The following is a 24107-nucleotide window of genomic DNA, read 5'->3' as shown; positions in this document are numbered from 1 at the left end:
TGCATAGGGAGAGATTGTTTACTTTTTAAAAGAGAAAGTTGACTGCGTAATTTATTTTTTGTCATTTAGTGCAATCCTGTTTTTGTGTCTTAGAATTTTGTGTTTGAAATATTTTAAATTCTCTGTTTAACACAAGAATTCAGTTTTTTACCTAGTTGGTCAATAATGTAGAAAACTCACTTTTAATGTCTTGTATATACCTACACAGAGAAGAGAGGAAGGTGTATCCTTGTGGAAGAATTGGAGACTAATATTTTAAATTGGTATTTAAGTACCACCCCCTCCCCCTCACTCCACATTTCATTTTTTTATAGCTTTGCATATGCAAATAACTATCACCAGGGGAATAGTCGCCAAAGGTTGGTCAGGAAGTGTAAATATTTTTATTGATTTTAAAATAATTAAAACTTATTTTTGAATTTTTAATTTTAGATGAAGAAAGTGCAGAAGTTGCCAAGCAAACAGAGCCTGTTGATGCACAAGATTTACCTGTCGACACTGAGAAAGTGCCTGAACGGATTATAAACGATCTAAAACCACCACTAGATTTTGTCCCTCCAAAGTTGAAGCGCAAAAGGAAAATTGTAAAGCGAAAGTTAGGTGTTTCTGGCAAGGCGGAAAAAACGCTTGTTCGAACTAACCGTAAAATTCAGATGAAAAGAAAACCTGCATTGGGCCCTGTTGATCAAATTCGATTGGATACAAAATATCCCCTTATTCCCGACTTTGATGTTGGATCTCCACTTTCGATTGACACTCCTGATTCTTGCGCAGCCTCTCTTGTGTCTACAGATTCGGATTTTCCTGATAGGTAAGCATTTGGCAAAAGATATAAAAAAGAAAAAAGATGAATATAGTAGGGGCTCAAACTTCAAATACTTTGAATAAATAGGAAAAGTTTCAACACAAAAATAGTAATGAACGAAAACGAGTCCTAATTTGAAATGAGTAAACTATATGAAATACGAAAACGTTGTTATATGAAGGAATTTTTCTGTGAGATAAAAATTAAAAAAAGGTTGATAAATCAAATACCACAAAACTCACGTGCATCAAAAATGCATATATATCACTAAACAGGAAAAGTTTTTCAAGACGAAGAATAATGAGAAAAAATCAGTTGTTACGATTTAAAATGAGAGAACTATGTGAAATTGTAAATGTGAAGAATTTTTTTATATAATTTTGATTTGAGAAGAGAATAAAAAAAAATGTGAGTTATAGAGAAATATGTGGTAATGGATAAATGTGCGATAAAACGAACAAAGTAGTTCAACCTTCTTTTATAATGGCTCTAGCCCGGAGTAAGGGTTCCAAAAGTTTTTTTTTGTGTGTTTGCGGGGGGGGGGAGGGTGAACTTTAGTTGTCTGCACTGATGATATTTTTGCACTGCGCCTCATTATACAGCAGTTTGAAAGGTATTATTTGCCCCTGATTCTGATATTTCTGGACTTCGTTTCCGCCTTCGATTTGATCACACGCCAAACACCTCCGAAAATTCTTGAAAATGATGGAATGCCCCTAAAATTTGTTGAACTGCTTAAAGCATACTACAAGATGTCACTGAGCCGAGCTCAAGTTTACGGAGAAGAGACTAAAGAATCTCCAGTTGGGTCTGGAGTAAAACAAAGTTGCGTCCTGCCCCCGACTCCGATTCACTACTGTGTTGAATGGGTGATTGAAAATGCACTATCTTCTCATCCAGGAGTCCAAATTGGACATAACCTTCCATTCGGAAACATTGAATACGCTGATGATGTCGCAATCCTCTTTGACCCGGAGAAAGCTCGAACTATGCTCGATGAGGTAGTTCCTTGGGCAGATCGCATTGTGTTGAAAGTCAGTACAGGGAAGACAAAATGTGTGACAATAAATCATACTAATCCTTTTTTGTTAACTTTAAATCAAGTACAGTTGGATCAGGTCAACAGCTTCACATACCTTGGCTCTCAGCTTTGTACTGATGGATCTTCTGACGCCGATATTCAACAGCGATTGCAGAAAGCATAGACTTTCTTTGCTTCCTTTAGAAAACCGGCGTGAAATTAGTGTAAGAACTAAAGTTCGAGTCTTTGGTTTTGGTTTGAAGAATGGCTGAAGAATCTAGGTTTGGTTTGAAGAATGCTTCTTTATGGATGCGAAACTTAGTCAGTAAAGTGACTACATGAAAATGCACTGAAGGTGTTTGAGCATACCTGTCTGCGTAGCATCCTCAGGTGAAATATGAATGATCGCGTATCAAACGTGGAATCTGTGGTATCAGGAGATGCGTTGCCATAACGATCAAGGAGCGTCGACTGAAATGGTTGGGCCATGTCTTACGGAGGCCAACAGAGTAATTGCCTCGCTAAATTATTCTAGCTGAGCCAATTAGCTCACGGAAGAGACGCCAAGGAAGACAGAGGAAAAGCTGGTGGAACTTGGATAAATCATACCTTGAACCTATTGGGGGGTTCAGAAAGTTTGGTCACAGATGGAAAACTCTATGGCTCCCATTTGCAAAGCAGCTGGCAGAAGAATGCACTACGTGGTTCAAACAGGTCTCGAAGATCCTTGATACCGGGTAAGGTGGAAACGCCTGATTCCTGCCACAAGTGCAAGTAAGTACTTAAGGTTATGGTAACTTAGAATTTGGAACCGAAATCTAGAATATCTAGACATTTACTAAATAATTTACAACTCAAAAAATCCTACCGGGGGGGGGGGCAATGCGTTAGCATCAAGCTTTGCAAATGTTGTTCATATGATTTGCACATTTTTATTGAAACTTGCAATTCGGAAAATAATCAAGACAATGAAAAAAGGGGAAAAGATTATATAAACCACTGGGCTTTAGGTTATAAAATAAAATATGCACAAATCAATAGCGGTAAAATATATTTTTTAGATTGTATAAATTATTAAAATCATAAAAACAAAGGATGCTTAACTTCTTTATTATGACTACAAGCAAATCTCTGTTGTTCCAAAATAATTGTCACAATCTTAATGGAACCTACTGTAGGAAAATGCAAATATTTGCTTGGTAGAATAGCTTTAGACACACAGTTTAAACCAGAAATATGTAGTATTACGTATACTAATAATTAGCAAGAAAAAATAATTACTACCATAATTACTGCATAATTAATAATTGACCGAAGTAGGGTTTGCCTCTCTCTTGTGGTCCTAATTACCACCTCACTATCTAGTAATGATAAAAAGTGACTTATGGAAGAATTGCTGCTTTCTCCCAGATTTAATTAAATATTATTACTATTATTGTACTATTTCCCTTATAAATACAAAATTTGACGAGCAATTAATACTATATAAAAGTAAATTCTAATCATATCAACATAAAATAACTGGGTCAAAGTGAGAAATGCGACAAAATTACGTAAAAAATAAATAAGAAAAAGCAAATGCTGCTTGTGCATTTTCAATGTTTTGGAAAAAATAAAATCGATTTTTATCTTGTAAATTTACCTGATTTTGTTCAGATGATTTATAACTATTATGATCTTCTTCCGATAATTGTAACTTTTTTTCAGTGTCATTGGTCTTAGTGATGATGATTCCTCTTATGATGACGCTGAACAAGGCAATGAAGGTAGTTATATTTTTCCTTGTTTATGCTACCTGTGTGGAATTGATGTGTCAATGTTTGATATAGTTGAGTCATATTATCTCAGAATTCAATATTTGTAAAGATGACACATTTTTTTTAGTTCAGTTATAAACTGAGTTCCGCGAGTAAATATAATTTATTCACTCTACCCCCACACCACCAACTTTTTCTTATAGTTTCAATTTGAGCGTATTCTTGTTAATCGTGCAGTTTGATTAGCGTCAAGCAGTTTCATTTTAAGGTGTATTAAGTTTTCGGCACGTAATGAATAGCTCGAAAGTGTGTTAAATTTGAGCTGTTGTCTCAATAACCAATGATCTAATACTTTCTATTAAAATGCTATAATTATTAAATTACTTATTCTATGCTTTGTTAAATTACTTTTTAGGTTATTAAAACACTCAAATTGATTATTAAAATACCAAAAAACACTTAAAATAAATATTAAAGTACTGAAATCAAAGAAAAAAGTTTGTTATGCAGTTTAGGAAAACAACAAGTTGTTGATAACGATTCTCTAAACGATATTACCTTCTTTTATTCTCTAGACAAAACTCTGCATCGCAAAAAATCTTTTAGATGGCTCTGCTATAAATCTGTAAATATTGACTCGTCAGGTGCATATAGTTTCCTCATTGTGTTCTCATACATGATTTTGTGATTTAACAGTAATAATATGTTGTATCTGGTCAAAAGGCTCAGTTTGTGGGTTTTTTGCCTAGCAAAAGTTGACTTCGCTGCTTTTTTATGATTTCCCTCCGCTTCGGACCTCGTGCGCTTGTCATGCCGTCACAAAGCTTGCGCTCGGGGGATGCACGGGCCTCCAGCCCTCGCACGCTTGTCGTTTTCTTTGAGCATTATCTTTTATTTTATTTATTTTAATGAGAAATGGCATAAGCCATAGGCTTATCTCATATAACACAAATTACATGCTGTGAGCAACACTCATAAACAACGAAACAATACATAAACTTCCTAATAAAAAAAACGAAGATACCTTACAACAAATATACACTTCACGGTCCTAAGACCCGACTAATGCTGTTTTGAAAGCCGCAATATCATTCACTAGAACTACATGGTCAGGTAACGTGTTCCACGATTTTATGGAACGATTTACAAAGGAATTCTGTCCAACTTTCCTTGATACCCTTGGCTGATACAACTTTAAAGAGTTCTGCGGCGTAGATGGATAATGACAAAACTCAAAGAAAGTTTTGCTTTTAACATTTTTGTTTGTGGTATTTTTTGCAAGTCTAGGTTCTTCTGGGTTTCACTTTCGGGTCCTGAATTCTTGTTTTTGAATTGGATTAAAGGCTAGTAAAACATTAACACTCGTTCATTAATTTCATTGTAACTATAAGTAAGTTCTCAGTTCCAAAGCATTTGTTGCAATTTCAGTACAACCCTCTCTGTGATAGAGACTCGCTTGGTGCGATAGCTTCAGGTACTTGTCGGTTAGTTTCATGTGATTATAACATAGTTGTAGTTTGCAGACAGCCAATTATTGTATGGGATTTAAGTAAAAAACTGACAAGATTTAGGATTTACTTAGCACACACAATATAGAAAGACTCTAGTCTACTAGTAGAAAAGTGCTAGCATCATCGCTTCAAGGAAGTTCAGCCAGGACTGAAAAACAAATGCGAAACACGGCAGTTCATTCAGATAAAACAAATCAGGAGCATGTTTTAATGGAATCCTTTATTTTTTGGCAGCTAATCTAAAAGGTCTTTTTGATACAAGCTCTTTGATATTAACTATTGGTTTTGCAATGTAATAAGTTAAATCATTTTAAGTTAGATCTGTATATCATGCGTTGAGTGAACATTCTCCAAAATATCCGTTTAAAGTAATATTATTAATCAAGTTTAATTTCTATTGCCTCCCAAACAACATGTTTAATACAAATTGTTATTAATGTTTACTGCTAGTTTTGTAAGAAAAAAAAAGATAAAATTGCTTGAAGCAAGCAAGGGACAAAATTGGTCATCCCGGGCGAGAAATCATCCATTGTCCTCACAAGATGAATTGAATTGTTAAACAGCAACCTAACAAGTATTGAACTTGGGTTTGCACTCAAGTCAACTAATGTTTATCAGTACAGCTGCTATCTTTTAAAGTTTTTTTTCATAATTTTCACAACTTTTTCTCCGCCGCGCCTCGACAAGTAATGTTTACGTTAATGTTTTGTGAACCAAACCTTCTGTTTTCAGAAAGTGCAAAAGCTAATGCACTAAATATTTTGATGTTGTTCAAATTTTCGGAGGATTAAAAAAAATAGAAAGAAAGTGGTCCACATCCATTTGTGGACCTTACTATTTTACCATAAAGAAGGACTAGCTCAATTTATTGAGATGATTTTAGAGATGAGTTGTTATTAACTGAATTTGCTCTTCAAAATAAAATCTTTTTACTTCATTGACGGACCTTGCATGCCCCCCCTTTCTTATACAGAGAAACATTATAATTTATCCTTGAGATTAGATTAAATAAAGGTTCCAGAACCCCAATGCCCAGGCTACATTGTCGTCGAACCTGTGGGTAAAATCAAAATTATGTGTTTAAAATTATGAGTTTAAAAAGATGGAAGCTGTGAACAGAGGTTTTTCTATCTTTTAGATGATTTTTGGGAAAGTTGTAAGGGCATAGTACTGGTAAAATAGCTGGGAACATACAGGCTTTTCAAAGCAACTTCTTGTATTTTTAGGATTAAATTTCTATCCTTTTTGTTTCTGACTTACTTGTCTTTATTGGATATTCATTTCTTTTGTGTATTTGTTACATTAAAATTTGTATTTTATATACCTTATCTACCTTCTTTGAAAATGGCTTTTGAGCTGTTGAGCTATTAGTTGTTTATCCTGACGTACTTGTGCGTGCTAACAGCTATTCTGCTTAATAAATATGAATTCTAAGTCACTCAATTTCTTCTATATTATGCTGTCATACCAAGAATGAAAGAAAGGGTGTCCCAGGAGAGATAGACCCATACAATATTTTTAAATGTTTCAGTTTTGAGTCTGCAGTCTCAAAGTAGTTTATTTTTTATTTTTTAATGATTAGTTACTTAGTGATAAATGACTGAATGAATTGCAGACGATGCAAATTTTTTCACTTTCCACGTGAAATCAGCGTGTCATAGAGTGTGTTCCATGACGCCTGACAATACTCAAATGAGAAGCTCCTTGTTCAAAATCCGTTTTTATCAATCTATGTTACTGGGACAAAATTTAAATAACCTAATGTTGAAAAGATTATGCGGCCTTAAATAACTTCTAAAAGCTATAATACTTATAGCACAGTCCTCTTTAACGTTTCCAAATTTCATTTCTGATAGCCTAAGGCTGGGAAATTACTAGTGCTACTAGTTTAACTACTAATAATTCACCCAGGCCCCAAGTCACCCAAGGTAAACACAGCTGCACATGCTCCACCTTGACTTCAATTTATTAAGAGCCTCCGTTTTTACACCCTTCCAAGAAGTTCCAGATTATCTAAATCTCTTCTTGCAACATCTTTTCAACCTGACTTGCTTTTCGTTCGGCCCTAGATGGAGGGACGAAAACGACAATCTTTGGCAATGTGCCATCCTTCATCCGCAAAACGTGTTCTGACAATCTCAACCTTTCTCTCATAGTAGCCCAAGAAAGCGGAGTTAAGCCACATTTTTTGTGCGGCTTACGGTTTGAAATAGGGTCAGTTAAGCGGGTACCCAAAATAATCCGTAGACAATTCCTCTGGAAAATATCCAATAGATCCTCCTTCGTCTACCGAAGCACCCACGTTTCACAACCATACTTGACGACTATCATCACTGTCGTTTCAAATATTCTAGTTTTGGTTCGTAGGCTTATCTTCCTATACTTCCAAACTTTTTTCAACTGGGAAAAACGCCTTGGGTGTTGGCTATTCTACTTTTAACGTTTTCACTGCATCTACATTCTTAACTACTAATATAACCCAGGGAAGCGTAGCTATCCACTCCATCAATCTCTCGTTACCCAACATCACCTCATTACCTTCATTTATTTCTAAGGGTCTTAGTCTTCTTAACAATAATATTTAAGCTTATTCTTGCTCCCTCAACTCTTAAAACCTCCTAAAGTACTTTATTTTAGTAAAATTTCCATCCAGGGCACTCAATTCATCAGCATAATCTAAGTATAGGAGAATTTTACCCTCCCATTTGATTTCATGCTCATCCATGGGCTTTGCTCTGTTCCTTATGACAAAATCCTTCGATTTTGCGTTCTTTTCCCATATAAATGGGAAAAGAACGCAACCCTGCTTAACTCCTAATTTATTTGAAACCAGCTATAAATCTCATTTCCTGCCTTATCCGCAGCAATGTTGTTCCTATTCATAGCTGTAATCACTTTAATATAGGCTGAATCAAACGCTTGTTCATAATCTGTAACTGAGGAATAAAGGGGTTTGATGATTCAGGCACTCTTTAATTATTAATCTAAGAGCAAAATTTTTGTCAATGTATCTTCGCCATTTTTTAAGACCACACTGTTCTTCTCTTAAAGCTTTATCTACATCATCTCTGAGCCTGAAAAGTACTCATCATATTAAGTAATTTGCTTCCTGCATTATCACTATCACTCATCTATAATTATCACTCTCACTCTTTTCATCTCTCTTAGGTTTAATTAATGTTTTCCTAAAATCGCTTGGTTTTTCCCCGTTTTTCAATAATCATATTCATAATCTTCTGTATTTTCTCCACTTCACAGCTCCTTTATTTTAAAAAGTCATTTTCCACACTATCAGCAACTGAGGCCTTACTATTTTTGTAATAGTATACTATATCTTGTATATCTTACTATATCTTGTAACTTTGTCACGGTTTAACATATCCTCAAAATGTTTTGCTCATCTCTTTTTAAAACTTCCTTATTACTAATTTTGGCCCCGTGCCTATCTTTAACTGGAACAAGTCCAGATTGGCAAATTGCTAAACCCGCAAGACTTTATATGGACCCAAAAATGCAAAATCAATCATGATTAATAATAATAATCCAAAGTAAAAACCAAAACACAGCACCTCTGTGTCTTTCACCTTTGATAATTGGAAAATTTTGCGTGTAGAACTATTGCGTTGTATTAGTAATGCATTTTGAAGTGCGGATTTTAATAAGAAATAGATTAATGACCTGGGTGTCATGAAATTCTAAAAATGGATGGACCGGGTACTTTTCCTCTTATTGGACAACGGGGAACAGATATTGTAAATATGTTAATGACTTTTCCAACAGGGTTCATACCCATAGCTTCCTCGCTGAGTTCCATTGTTTTATCAAAAGAAATTTCCTTTTGTGAATATCATACCTTTGGAATTGGTTCGGTATTGACTTTTTCAAACTTTTTTAAAGCCCTTTAGGGAATCTTCTTATCTAGTAAAATCCGTTCTATTGTGAATATTCAACACAATTATCCGGCCTTTAGTACATCAATGATTAGTTAATTTATGTGCAGGGCTAGGAAGAGTTCGGACTGAATAAAAAACGGACAACGAGTAATTTACTGAAAGTTTTGGGGCTCGATAAAATTGTTGGATAATAACAGCTTGACAGACTAATAATAGGGTTGCTCAGTGTAAGGTTCCACAAGTTTTGAGAAAACACGCTAAATTTTGTCTAGCAAAAATGACGTTGCTATATGATTTTTCTGATTTCTGATTGAAAGTGAAGCTCTTTGAGGTCTTTTCAGTATCAGGTTAAAATAAACTCATTTGAATACTCGTATAAAAAAGAGTAACCAATTGTACATTTTAGCCAATCTTTTATCCAAGCACAATTTTACCAGCCTGTTGAACCCTTCCGAAGCTAAAATTGGATCGTGTCAAACTCTAGCTTAACTAAGAGGATGTACTTTAAGTCGATTGTCACTTAACGATCAATGTAGAGAGTAATCATTACCTTGGATCAGATTATGTTTATTGATGGATTGCTCAGTGCACACCTTGCATTGGTAGCTAAATTGATTTGGTAGTCTTTATAAAAGCGGTTAAAATCCATAACTCCTAGGTAATCACTAATCTGAAAACCATCGTGTAAGATCGTTCATTGGGTACTATACGAACGGTGACATTACACCGTACCTGAAGCGAGTATTTTCAATCGTCAGTTTCAGATGCTTCTAGTTGAATATACTTTTATATGTTCGTCATGCGACTAGTTCTTCTGCAGCATTGTTTACAGGAGAAGAGTAATAATTCGATCCAGTGCTCCTTGAAAATATCCCAAGAAATTGATCTTCTTGATGAAAGATATGTTTTTAAAACGCTAAGCTCAGGGTCTTATCCAGGATTTTTGTTCAAGGGAGAGGGATTACAGAAAAAAAAAACTGAAAAAAATGCATCGAAAACACCCTCCCCTCCCCCTGGATACGGCCTTGTGTCTGATCTTACAAATTTATTCGGTTCAGTTGAGCTTTAACAAGAACTGTAGCTCTGATTTGTTTTGTTTTTTAGATAGTCAGTCTTCAATAAGCGGATATACTTCAATGTCAAGTGTATCTGTCACTCAATCTAGGGATAATCTTAGTTCCTCTTTAAGTGAAGAAAATGGTCAAATACGACAAATCAAGCCAGGTAAGCGAGCATCCTTTTCCCCTTTTCTTTGTTTTTCTTCTTTAAATAGAAATGGATTCTATTTGCTAAAATTCTTCATAAACTGAAGTTAAAAAATACAATAATCAAAGTTTTGGACTGAGAAATAGATGAAATCTGTTTATTAATACGTAGCACTTCAGGTATCTTATAATTGGGATTTGTTTTTGGTAGTTTTATACGTGTCTTGTGTAAGTGTTTTCTGATATGGTCTCGATATATTTCTTATAACAAATGCTTATAATTGTGTTATTTATTGGTAAGCTCAAACCTATTTATGTAACGATAAACCTTTAATTAAATATATACATTCTTGAAAAAAATGATTTAGTTAAATTCTAATAAATATTATTATTTCTGTGAGCCATGGAAATATTTTTAATTAATTAAATACAATTTATGAGATAAAATGATGCTACGTTTAAGCTGAAAAAGAAGTAGGCCAACTGCCGAAAAAAAAAAAACTTTAATTGGCTTTTCTTTCATTAAAAAAAGAAATATGTGTAAGAATTTTTCATATTCAATAGGGAACGAGTTGGGTTTTTTATTTGTAAGGAATATGGTAGAAGAGATTAACAACAAGTTTCTGTTCCCAAAGCACGTAAATTCCACCATCATTATTTTACATTGTCAAATGTATATCAATTCCATCATCAAATATACGTCAATCCGCCTGAAAGAGGAGGAGGAGCCTACTTTTGGAAAGAATAATTCCTAAGTCTTGCTTAGCCATAAGGCTTGGGGGTGGCTCAAACCTAAAAATGAAAATAACTAGAAGCCATTTAATTAATATCTACAATCAAATATGCTGTTTTTTTACCTAAGTTTCTTGGACCTTGTCAACTAGTATCGTATTTTCTTCATAGTTCGAAATTTAATAAACCGAGACAGAATTATATCTAAATCAGTTAATCACTATTGTTTTTCTGATGCGTCAGTTGATTATCAACAATTTGCTGTTTCCAAATTTCAGGCTCGAAAACTAATAACAAAAAGCCTTGAAACTTTATCAGGTGTCAGGAAGTTAAAGCTTGTTTTCATTTGTTGCATAGCTAGGAAGACCACAAACAAATGATTGTTAAAACACTGACTCTAGATAACTCTAAAGTATTGTATTTTGGGGTAGTTATTTTATTTCAGTAAATATACTTGCTTGATGCTGAAATGGGCCGTGTCTCCTAGCTATGTCAAAGATATTATCCTAATTAACAATAACAATAGACTATGCACTAAATGTCATTTATCGTTTTGTCACTGAAGTTTTATAAGTAATATGTAAATGAAACAAACTAATAAAAACAAATATTGTCAAAGCAATAGCGCTCATCCTTTTATATCTCCACTGAACTGTTTCATACTAAGGCAGCGAATTAAGCATTCTACTGTGTCTAAATTCATGCATGTAAATATGATTGTCCAGTCTCATAGGGCTGTATTTGAAATTTTTTTTTTTTTTTTTTTAACCTAAACATTTCACAGTGGATTCGTTTCAAGAATCAGGACTATATACAAATTCAATTATCCAGTTCCAGGGCTTTTACATATATATATATATATATATATATATATATATATATATATATATATATATATATATATATATATATATATATATATATATGTAGCACCGGGCCCCGGTACAGCTACGTAGCAGTATATATGGATTCTCATTGTCGCTTGTCTTCTAACCGTAGACAATTTGAGCCTCTTCTTGATGTCATGGCGTCAACAAAGGCTCGATGTAACCACCCTGGGAAAAATACAAATTCTTCCTTAAAGTTGTGACATGTTAAGATCGTTTTATTGGCCAGAAATGCCAATATCCCAGTTAAAGAAACAAAAACTATGTAGCAGATTTCAAAGCCAGGCCTCGGCACTCGGCATGTGGTGGGCTTGCATATATTGATTCTTGCATGTATTGTTGGTGTCGAAGATTTTGATGGTGTTGTTCTTCCAACGTGATATTTCTTTCTTCTTCACTTCCATTTTGTCTCGTTCTGATTTTTGTTCTCGCACGCCTTTTGTAAGTAGAGTAATTACAGTTGGTATTTTATACTTAGCTATGTTCCTTTTATAATGTTGCATGCGTCATAGATATAAAAATGGTACGTTCGATCCTTATTCTCTTGAAATATACTTATAAACATGACGTGAATCATATGATTTTTCTTTTCATTAACAAGTTTCTTATGTAATTTTGCCTGTATCGTAGACTATATCGATTTGATTAAACGATATATCGATATTTTTGCTTTTCCTAGGAGCACTACCAACTAATGTTGGGCGATATTTGATATCGATATTGGAATATCGATATATCGGACCGAATATCAATATCGGATATCAAAACCGATATTTTTTAGGGGTCTCTAACCTCCTATATTCCCCGCGGAAAATCCGCCACATGAAAATTTTGCAAATTTTCAGGATACATCTTCGAGATTCTTCGCAGGTAAGAATTCTTTCATCTATAATTGATTTTATTTATCCTTACCTTACATCTTACCCTGGCATCTTTTTCGCAAGAATTCACTTCCGGCTTCCGAGTCAGATACGTGCGAATTATTACCAACTGAGAATGAAAAGTTCACAACAAATGATGTTATAATGAAAAGTTCGGATTTTGAATGTTATCAAAGCTAAACTAGCCGATCAGAAAAGGTGAATTTTCTAAGTCTGACAAATTCTGTCAAGGAAAAGGAGATATCTGTCACATATAAATTAAGATAGATAAATTATGAAAACATCCCAAGTAGGTACAGGATGTAAACATGTTTCGTGCTTCGCACATACTCTAAATTTGATGTGTGGGGGGGTGCTATTAATGATACTGCTGGATGGTTGCCTCTCGTCCAAAAGGCTAGAAATATTGTTAGCTTTTTCAGACGTTGTGTTGTAGCTACCGACAAGTTGCGCCAGGTTCAAATCTTTATTGACAATGTTTGCATCAAAAAACTAAAACCTGATGTGACTACTAGATGAAATTTTCTTCTCACTATGTTGCGTAGTCTACAAAATTTTAAAGAGTTTGTAACAAGTTCGCTTGCGCTTCTCGGTAAAGTGGAACATCATATTCACTGATAGTGATTGGGGTGTTATTTCAAACGCAATTGCAGTGCTTACACCCTTTGAAGAGACGACTACTGAGCTCTCTTCTGAAAGCTATCCCCCATCCTGAAAGTCTTGCCTTTGTCTAAGATTTTGAGACGCCGCCTTGTTCAGGTAGATTTTGGTGGATTCTCAGATGTGGCTGATGAGCTTCGAAAGCCTTTGCATTGTAGGTTTATAAGCCTTGGTCAAGTCACACCCGTCGTAATTGCCGCATATCTTAACCCCCGTTTCAAGAAAATATGTATTTCACCTGACGATCTTCTACAAGTTGAGAGCGAAATTGAAAAAGTGATAGATTTGGCCTTCCTGGCTGCTGAATCTCGATCAGAAGATGCAAGTACTATCGCAGTCCCTGCGATGCAGTCATATCAGAGTCAAGCCAGTTTGTGGAGTTCACACAATGAAGTCCTTATAGTCAATACAGGAATTGCTTCGACAGCAGCCGAATATATCATGACTCTGCAAACTTTCAGTAGGGAGCCAATAGTTTCAAGTGAAAATTGTCCACTCAAGTGGTGGAAATATCGTGCTATGAGGTCTCAAAAACACCTGTGCGAAGTTGCAATGAAATTCATGTCTATGCCCGCTACCAGTGTCCCATCTGAAAGAGTCTTTCCAAGGCTGGTCAGATAATTATGAACGGGGGAACCGACTCTCAGGGAGAAACATTGACATGCTGCTGTTTTTGAATAGCCAGTAGTTTATTTTTCTCTTTTCCTGAGCGGAAATAATTCCAAATCTGGGTTCTGATTATATTTATTTATGTAATCGAAGTTAGTTTTATTGTTTGATTTTATATTATTTCAACGTTGAAAAAAAAAACTATAACAAATACCCTTTACTTACCATTTGCGTTACTGAACTTCGGCAAATCCATGAGATAGCAAAAAACTGATCCGTAATATCGATTTTGATGTATCGAAAGTAAAAATGTCGATATATCGATTTATCAAAATGTCGCCCAATACTACCACCAGCCCTAGGAGTGGCTCTGGCGTTAGTGACTCTTTGCAAAAAGCAGAGTATTCGTTTTAGCAAAGCTAAAACCAAAATCTAAGTGGTGGTCGTTATTCCTACCTCTATTTGTGGCGGTTTCTTTTTTATTTCAAGTTAGATTTGATTACTCATTGTTCTTTCTGTCGTTTTGGATATCATTTATTCATTGATAATTATTTGTGTTTGTTTTTAGGTTGAAATTATTATTATTTTGAATTTTGCTCGCGTTTGGCTTACAGTCAGCTTTTGTTTTCTTTGAAACTTTTTGATTGAGCAACGTTTTTTTAAAAATCATCTTCAGTTCGTCTTTGATTAACTTTATTTTTTCTATTAGTTAATAAAAAAGAAATCTTTCTGAACTTTTTTTTCTGCACATAAATTAGTATTTTTGCTTGCTACTTATATTTCGCACAATACTTTGCTACAAATTTTAATGATAGTTGAGCAATAGAACACTGGATGGATGGGTAGGGGGAATATCATTGAAATAAATGGATTGAAAATTTGCATAATTTCTGGCCGTCTAAAGGGCTGAAGCCATACTGACCAATCATGTTACAACTTTGAGTATAGACGAATATCGAGTGACAATTTCATTTCAAGTACTTTATCTAATATATTTGATTGAAAGATCAAGGAGGCACACTTGTGCCTCTATAAAGAGGCGACCCACCACAATGTTAAGCGATTTCAGGTCCTAGAGGTCGCAGAGAGACGGCGGTAATCGCATTTTGTAGCCCGAGCTCAAACTAAGAAATTTGCAAAATGTCATCCTCCTCCGACTTTATCTTCATGGGGTAGACTGGGCCGGAAGTTTGGACCCTTCCACGACAGCCCCCCTTTAACGTTGTTTGATTGGAATGAAATTTAGAAAGTTAGTTTTTCCAGGACCCGGGAGCTTATTCTCGAAATTTCCGCTTAATCCAATCACTCCTTCTGTTTTAAAAAAACAAATATAGCCCATTAAAATTCATTTCGTTTTTTTTCTTATCCATGCCTAAATACCCCAGTTGGCAACAGATCTGGGTGAATGAGTACTCATTTGAAGCAGAATTTGACCTGTTAGGGCCTTTTGATATTTTCAGACCGAAAAAATTACCCCCCGAATTTACATTTACGAAAAACCTCGTTTTCCTATATTAGCCCATGTTAATTTTTCCCACCACAACCCCCCCCTGTACCGTTGTCTGAGCGGGCTGGAATTTAGAGGATAAGCGTTCCTGGGGTCTGGGAACTTATCCTCGAAATTTCAGCTCAATCTGATCACTCCGTTCCTGTTTTCCAAAAAACACATATCAAGAGTTTTGGGACTTTGCTTGCGTCAAAAATAGCTTCCATTTGCTAAACAACAATAAAGATTGTGTTTGTATAGTCCAGCGGCTGATACTCTAGACTTTCAGGCGGAAAACCTCGGTTCGATTCACCATCAGAGCAAATTTTTTATATACTTTGAAAAGAAACTCAGTTTCTTTTTTAAATTATTTGAAAAAAATTACGTTTTCTAAAGAGTTAAAGAGGCTGAGTTACAAGGTCGACCCTTAAAACGTACAGGGATTAGGAGGCACAGTTGGGGGGCTGTTAAAGAGGCTGAGTCACAAGTTCGAACCTTAAAACGTACAGGGATTAGGAGGCACCCTGTACGACGTGATTTGAGTATTCAGGAATTAAAAGCCTTAACACAAGAATGTTCAAGAGCGGGGGGTTTGGGGGCGGCAGCCCCCAACTTTAACTCCTGACACGATCAGCTAACAGTTAGTCAAGCAATAATAAGTAATAAACTGTACAAAAACGTGCAGAAATTATTTGAAAAAAACTACGTTTTCTAAAGAGTTAAAGAGGCTGAGTTACAAGGTCGAACCTTAAAACGTACAGGGATTAGGAGGCACAGTTGGGGGCTACCACCCCCAAACTCCCCGCTTTCGCAGCCTTTAAATATAAAAAAAATTTCTTTAAACTGAAAGTAAGGAGCGACATTAAAACTTAAAACGAACAGAAATTATTCCGTATATGAAAGAGGCTGTGCCCTCCTCAACGCCTCGCTCTTTACGCTAAAGTTTTTATTGTTTAAAAAAAAAAGTTGTGAGAAAGTCAAACTTTAGCGTAAAGAGCGAGGCGTTGAGGAGGGCACAGCCTCTTTCATATACGGAATAATTTCTGTTCGTTTTAAGTTTTAATGTCGCTCCTTACTTTCAGTTTAAAGAAATTTTTTTTATATTTAAAGGCTGCGAAAGCGGGGGTTTGGGGGTGGTAGCCCCAACTGTGCCTCCTAATCCCTGTACGTTTTAAGGTTCGACCTTGTAACTCAGCCTCTTTAACTCTTTAGAAAACGTAGTTTTTTTCAAATAATATTATTAAGAAATGATTTTAACTTTAGTTAAAAGGGAAAATACTTAAAGCGCTCAAAGAAAATATTAGCGTAATTTTAAGAAAGGGGTATTGAACTAACCAAAGGAAACTATGTGAACACCATTGCTGCACTACTAAAACTTCTCCCGCTGATTCTATTGTCACTACTATAATTAGGATACTATACTTAAGTACTACTATAATAGAACTACCATAATTAAGAAAAAAGCGAAGTTTAAAAATTTTTGGCTTTAGGGGGGAGGTTTCCTTTGGTAGAAGAATATATAATTTTCTGCTAATTCTGGTTACATTACTCTTATTAACTTCAGAGTTGTCAGTTGTAAGTAGTTCCTTCCAAATTTGATTTTTTTTTTTTTTATCTTTTCTTTTTTTTAGGTGAGGAGGACACTAGACCTAGAAGAGCTGTTGTTCGTGTTAGTCGATTTTCAAATTTACCTCCTTTTATATATTTCCCACCTGCTGAAGAAAGAGGTAACGATCCCAAATAACTGTTTTTATTCTTTTATCAAATTTTTCTAACCGTTGTTTAGGAGTGTGTGTTCTATGTACAGCCCCGCAATTTTGCTGGACATTTTTCGTGCTATCAAGAGCAGGTTTGCCATACTTATCTGTCTGGGTCAAGCAGCTAAGAAGTATAAATATATTAATAAGTAATTAAGAATTTAGACGAAGAAAACTCTGAATTATAGTTAAATGTCTTGTCATTGGACTCAGGTGCCATAGAAGGATGCTAGTAAACATTATGTCATTCCTCGTTAGCTTAGTTGGAGCTGCTTCGAGTCAACAAAAATAGTAGAAGTTTCTTTTCAACAATTCATTAAAGATACTCACTAGGACATTTTCTGTGGGGTCAGTAGCGGCCCATTAACTTGAAAATTTATTTACACTAGAATCATTAAAAGAATTACTCTAGGGTAAAAACACACTAAAAACCTCTTATAGTAATTTGAATGTCTTCATAAAGTTGTTAATGTTATATTTGATCGTCTAAACCTGTTCATAAAAAGGAGTTTGAAATCATGCCTATATAAAGAAAGTTGTCGCTCAAAAACTGGTAAGTTTGTTATAACCCGGTTGGTGGCCCTTGATAGTTTGTATTTTATTCTGTTTCTCACTTTTTGCCTCTGCTCCTCCTTTCTTTCCGTGTCGTTTTCTTTCTCTTAAGACGTCTCTTTTCTTTTTTTTGCCTACATTAGGCACTGAAAGGATTTTTGAGGATAGAATAAAAATTTGATTGAAAAACTGGTCTTGCAAAAATTATTGTGGATAATTGTATAAAGAGGTAGAACTTAGGAACACTCTGTTAGGCGACTTTCCCTGGGCACATGTCTAACCTAGATGTGAATAATAACAATTTATGTTATTCAAGTAAAACAAAAACAAAAATATGGCCCTTAACAGTAGATAGTGTAGAACGATGTTCACGGTTCGTCTTCAGTGCTGTAAAAAGGAAAGAGAGAGAGAGGAAAGAGAAGTAAAGAAATGAAGAATAAGATCAACGAGATAAGAGGGAAAAAATTGAACAAATTTGAAGACTAAAAGCCAAAATAAATAAATTGAGCTTTGTACTTGAGGCTATTCACAAACGAATCCCCTTTTAGAGAGCCAAATGTGATATAGTCTCTGTCTTTTTTCTCTTTCTCTCTCTTCCTTTTACCTTCCTTTTGTTATTTGAGTGGGATTGCCTTTTTGCTTTTCTAGGTGCTGATTTGCCTCAGGATCTTGCCAAAAACATGAAATGGAAATTAAGTACAATAACTCCTCTAGTCGTTCGAGAAGCTTTAAAGTCAACAGGATTTCGCCTTATCAAAAGCAAATCAGGTAAAAAGTTGTTATTTAAATATTTTCTAATGATTGTTTTATAATGATGTGGTGTATCATGTCAAATTTCTGTAAACGCTACAATACAAAGTTAGCAACGATAGTTAGCTGAGACAGAATTCGTAAATTGTATAGTTTAAGACTGCTCAAGTAAAAGCATGACATACAGCCAGTTCATGAAGTAGCAAGCTGCCAAGCTTTTCATTTTTACTGGACAATCAATTTTTGAGAAGAATTTAGTCTTGGTTCAAACGATTGTGCTGGGTTGGATCACATGACTCCGTCTAAAACAAATTGTTTGGAGTCTTAGTATGTCCATTGCACGATTGCGATGTTGTTGAAATTTTCTTTTTGCTATGATTTTTGCAAAGTTGCTTGTTTGTCTTTTTTTTTGCTGTAACTACTCTAATTATTTTTGTTAATGGAGAAAAAGTAATTTAATACTGTTATTGTTAATGTTTAAATATACAATGCTCGATCTTTCGTATTTGAGAATTTACTTCTAGATTTCAGATGATGCTATTCACTTTATAGAAAATAAAGCCTAACTGCTGTCCAAGCAACGATCGTAAATTAGCTTAGATAACTTTTTGGAAAATTTAATTACTTGCTGAGTGACATAGCGTATTTCATTAATTCGGTTGAAGGAGGCTTTAGTTGCTCTGGTTATGTTGAAGCCTCTAAACGACTATCCCTGACAACGCAGTTTAATCGCAAAAATTAATTCTATATGTTGATTTAAAGAGGTGAAACATTACTTGTTTGGGAGGCTAAGAAATTGGGTTCTCAATAAATAAAAAACGAGGAAAACACCGAGGATAGTATACAGCTAGTGAAAAATTGAAAGGAGTCCATTTATTTTGGCAAAGACCTTTTGTTAACCAGTCTTTAAAGCAAAGAAAAAAGACAAAAAACATTGAATAGGAAAATCGTTTGTCACAAAACAACAAAAACATAGGGAAAAAGGGAAGAATAAGGTGTAACCCTACAATTAGGGCTATTGAGAAGAAAACATGTTAAGAAACACTTCTTACTTCGTAATTTGAAGAAAAATTATAGCTAACCCAATTCAAAAGTGATTCCAATCTACCCTACCCCTCCCCCCTCCTCTAATGTGCAAAATATACCTCAAATTGTATGTTTCCCGTTTGTTTTTCTGTTTCTTGATTTTGTCTGTTTTGACTCAATTTAAGGGTACACGGGTTGAAACAAGAGCGACGCATAGTAAAATGCGTGGGACATATATCATTTGGGCTATATATTCGCACATTAGGTTGGTGGTGGGGGTAAAGTATAGTGGAAACATTTTCAATATTTGTTAATTGCAATTTTTCTGCATATTAAGAAGTAAGAATTGTTTTCTTAACATGTTTCCTTCTCAATAGCTCTTCTCAATTCTAGGCTTGTACCAAGAATAACGTCCAGCCTAAGTAAAAGAAAATCTTGGAATGAAAATGTGATATTTCCAATAACCTATAGTTTAGCTAAAAAAAAAAAATGAATAAAATAAGCGATAAATGTTTTCTTGTTGAAATACATGCATTTATTGACAGTTCTGCTGGCTGCGAACTTTTCATTGTTTTTGCTCTCCTATCTGGTTTTCATTTTTTTTTTTTTTTTTTTTTTTTTTTTTTTTTTTTTTTTGAGCCTTTTATGTTTATGTGTTTTATTTATAATTTTTATTTGTGTTTTGAATTTATTTAGGTACAATGACTTTAGCTATGAATAATGAAGATGACCTTTCAAAGGTTTGTGACTGTCTGTTAACTTTAAGTTCAATGGCTGCATTTTAATTAAAAACAAGTGAAATTTATGTAGAAATTCTTTTTAGGTAGCTGTCAATTGCTTTATTGCCATCTGTTTGTTTAGATTAGAACATCCTTTTAATTTCGTACGCTAAAAACTTTTTAGTATATTCCATATATTTGACTTCAAACCCATAAATTTTTTTCAATAGGAACATAAAATATTGATAGAAAACAGAAAAAAGAGTAAGATTTTGAGAAGAACAAGACTTTTATCCTGCAAATCATATTGGCCCTAGAGGCTAGCCTGAACGCATATTGATACCACTATATATCATACATCTTTAAGAAGGAGAAACCAGAGCCCGCTTTGAACAATTCACGCACATTTGCATACTGTTAGGCCTTTTGGGCCACTGTTCTTTGTTTTTCCCAAATGTGGTCCTTGGAATAGATCCCAGGGATCCCCAATACCCATGTTTTCTGACACGATTGCAGAGATGTGTTTCCCACTTCGGAATTTGTCTCTAATTCGTATTTTTGCTTCAGAGTTTTGTATTTACGGTTTCAATATCCTGGTTAGTTTCAAGAAGAGGATAAGCATTCCAAATTTGACAAATTTCAACATATAGCGATTGAATTGAATTCGATGAATGACTTAGTTTTGTTTTTATTCCCAGTTGGTTCTTTTTCATAGCGAATTACGTGGTACCAGGAGCACCAAAAGTGTCCGCATGTCGGTCATTTATTACTCACTGTAGTCACCAGGCTTTCTGTGGGATGTGTAGTATCGAACAAAGAGGTTTTTCAAGTATGGCTTCATATGTGTTTCTTTTGTATGGCAACCAGACGATTTTCAAGCCAATGTGCCTCTTCGGGTAGCCATTAAAAGCCGTGACCCGAGCAGGAAAAGCTCGTCTAAAGGAGGTGAGTCGATGGACCATTAGAAGCCGACACTATTTAGAACTGCTCCTTAGAAGGAGCAGTTCTTGGCGGCACTATAGCCTGGCTTGTTATTCTTACCGTTAATCACTCTGCAGTGGTGCCTGATGAGTTTCGCAAGTCCAGTATAATATGGCTAGCTTTTATCGGCAGTTGGTCTAACGAAGGACGTGTACGTATTGGGAGTTGATCGTCGAGTTGAATTCAAAGGGCTTTTGACCGAGTTATTCGCAGGGTTCAATTGGGATGGTCTATAAAAAAACGATCAATTGCGAAGAGGACTATTATCATTAGTTCTCGTAATTTCTTTGTATCAAATATGAACTCGGGATGATGTTTCTACTTTTTCAATCAGTAGGTAAGCAGATTTTTCTATGAATTAAAGTTAATTGACGAATAACTTTCGTTTTTCAAAAATTGCATCCTATAAATGCTGGAATTTGACTAGGAAAAAAAAACTGTGGATGAATAATGATTTTTTTTTTAGATATCTCCTTTTCCGTTGTTGAGCCAAAATACCAGATTTTAATCATTAGTTTTCAGCTCTGCAATAACTTAGTTATCATGAGTTTAACGAAAAAACAGCGGTTTTGTTTAAAGTTGATTTTTTTTTTTTTTCGGAACACATTTGTGGAAAACAGCGACATTCCCTAAAATATTTCAATGCATGCATTAAAACGCATGCAGATATTCAAGATGATTGTATTATAATGTCGGTGAATATCGACTAATCTCGCAGATAAAATAATTACCTGTTTATATTCACAAAAAGTGATGCTCCCATAAGATAATATTTCTTGTTCCAATATTCTGTATCAAAGTCTGCCAATTTGAAAAACTTATATTTTGTCCCTAAGTCAAAGATTTATTCATAAAATTTCAGCATGGGGAATCCAGAGTAAATCTTGCTGAAAAGTCGAATACGTCGGTGTTAGGTTTTATGATAACTGAACTACCTTCTTTTTTCTTTTCAGAGAGTAAAGATTGGATGGGCATGTGGGGGAAGCATATGAAGTCTATTGAGTTTAGTGGTCTCAAAGCGACTCAAAAAATGAATCATTTCCCAGGCACGTTTCAAATCGGAAGGAAAGATCGGCTGTGGCGGAATATACGTAAATTGGAAGTCAAGTTTGGTGTCAATGAGTTAGTATTTTTTATCTAAATCAACTGTGCCATCTTTTATGATGCCACCTTTTTTTTAAAGATATGTCACCATGTCAGGTCTAAGATGTAATGTAGAAAATCATTATCTATTTTAATTTTTATTCATTCATCATTTTTTATTGAGAACCCTGGATGAATTTCTGCTGGACGCTAGGTGGGATGCCGAGCCCAAATGCAGGACCAAAGCTAAAGATCTTGAACCAGTCGCACTTAAAATAAAAAAAAATGTATAACATACTCAGTGTTTACCCTGTGTTGGTAATCCCCTTCAAGTTTTAGGTCCCTTCAAGAAACTCCGAGTCCGAGTTCAAGTATCCGTTTAATCCCCTCGGGAAATGATGAGTTCTAATGCAAGATCAAAGCTAAAGAATTTGAACAAATTGCCCTTTAAATCAAAGAAGTGTATAGCACATTCAGTGTATTCTTTGTGTTGGTAATCCCCTTCAAGTTTTAGGTCCCTTCAAGAAACTCCGAGTCCGAGTTCAAGTATCCTCATAATCCCCCCAGGAAATGATGAGGTCTAATGCAATATCAAAGTTGAAGTATTAGAACAAATTGCCCTATAAATCAAAGAAGCGTATAGCATATTCAGTGTATTCTTTGTGTGGATAGTCCTCTCAAGTTCAAGTATCCTCATAATCCCCTCAGGAAATGCCGAGCTCCAGTGCATAACCTGCGTATCAAATTTGATTACTGCGTATCAAACTGATGAAGCTAGATTGATTGTTTGAGACGCAATGGTATATAAAAGAAAGAATTCGGGGAAATTTTGGGGAGCAATTTTAGATTTTTTAATGTTAAAATGATAGCAGAAAAACTGTTGAAAATATATTTGTTTGTAGTAAAACCTAAGACATTATGACATTTAGAGGGTTTAACAGAGGCTTCTTTCTGCTTTTTTTAGAGTGTAATCTTTGCTTTTTCTTTGCTTTGCTTTCTCTTTGCTTTTCCTTGAAAATATTAAATTTTAGACAATGTTTTTTTTCATTTCTGTTCGTTTTTGATCAAAAAAAACTTTAGTAAAGGGTTAATTCTAGCAATACTTCTAAGGTTATTCTTCAGTTTTACTGCTAAGGGCTTGAATGTCGAATTGCGTGTTGAATTTTGTACATATTTTGTATATATATTCATTTAAATAGTCTTATCAGCCATAGTTTTGCGCAATAACTGTTTCAATGTATTTTTAGAATAAAATTTAGGAGGGAGGGGGGAGATAAAGTATTTTTTCTTAGGAGTATGAGTGTATTGTATCTCCACTCCCATCTTTATCTGTGTAAATGACCAGCCTCCAGAATAATTACTAAACACTGGCATAAAAATACATTCAGCTTTTGCCTCCCCCCTGTTCATTTATTATTTTTATTTGTTATTGTTTTGTTTTAGATTTGGCTTCTTGCCACAAACATATGTCCTACCGTATGATTTAAAATCTTTACGGAAAGCATGGAAGAAAACTTCCTCTGATGTACCTTGGATTATAAAGCCGGTAAGTACATATATTAAGGTTATCTAAATTACCTAGTTTGGAATATTAAAAGCACTCGTCTTTGCGCTTCTAAAAATTCACTTAATAAAAGTTTGCAATCCTGGAAATTTGGATAATTAAAAGGCGTAGTGTAAAAATGTCGTTTGGAATATACCCTAGATTTTTTCACTAATTTAACTATAAAATCTTTCACTTAAAATGTTTCACCTAAACGGAGCGCCTGCAAAGCATGACTATTTTCCGCAT

At 34.7% G+C, this 24107-nt stretch overlaps 1 protein-coding gene across 3 annotated transcripts in view; it reads left to right on the top strand.

Annotated features, from left to right (window-relative positions):
- LOC148954058 (tubulin monoglutamylase TTLL4-like) overlaps positions 1-24107 on the top strand; it is a 62899-nt gene that overhangs the window by 12452 nt on the left and 26340 nt on the right. For all 3 annotated transcript variants that reach the window (XM_089086905.1, XM_089086903.1, XM_089086904.1), the window contains exons 3-9: positions 433-811; positions 3534-3592; positions 10092-10211; positions 17079-17174; positions 18405-18524; positions 22186-22354; positions 23759-23861. In XM_089086905.1, coding sequence (XP_088943031.1) covers positions 433-811; positions 3534-3592; positions 10092-10211; positions 17079-17174; positions 18405-18524; positions 22186-22354; positions 23759-23861 — 1046 coding nt within the window. The remainder of the gene's footprint in view (positions 1-432; positions 812-3533; positions 3593-10091; positions 10212-17078; positions 17175-18404; positions 18525-22185; positions 22355-23758; positions 23862-24107) is intronic.

The sequence above is a fragment of the Artemia sp. Qi Xiang Cuo genome, chromosome 3 (assembly GCF_049724085.1).
Source record: "Artemia sp. Qi Xiang Cuo chromosome 3, ASM4972408v1, whole genome shotgun sequence".
Taxonomy (NCBI): Eukaryota; Metazoa; Arthropoda; class Branchiopoda; order Anostraca; family Artemiidae; genus Artemia; species Artemia sp. Qi Xiang Cuo.
This window is presented reverse-complemented; position numbering and strand designations above follow the sequence as displayed.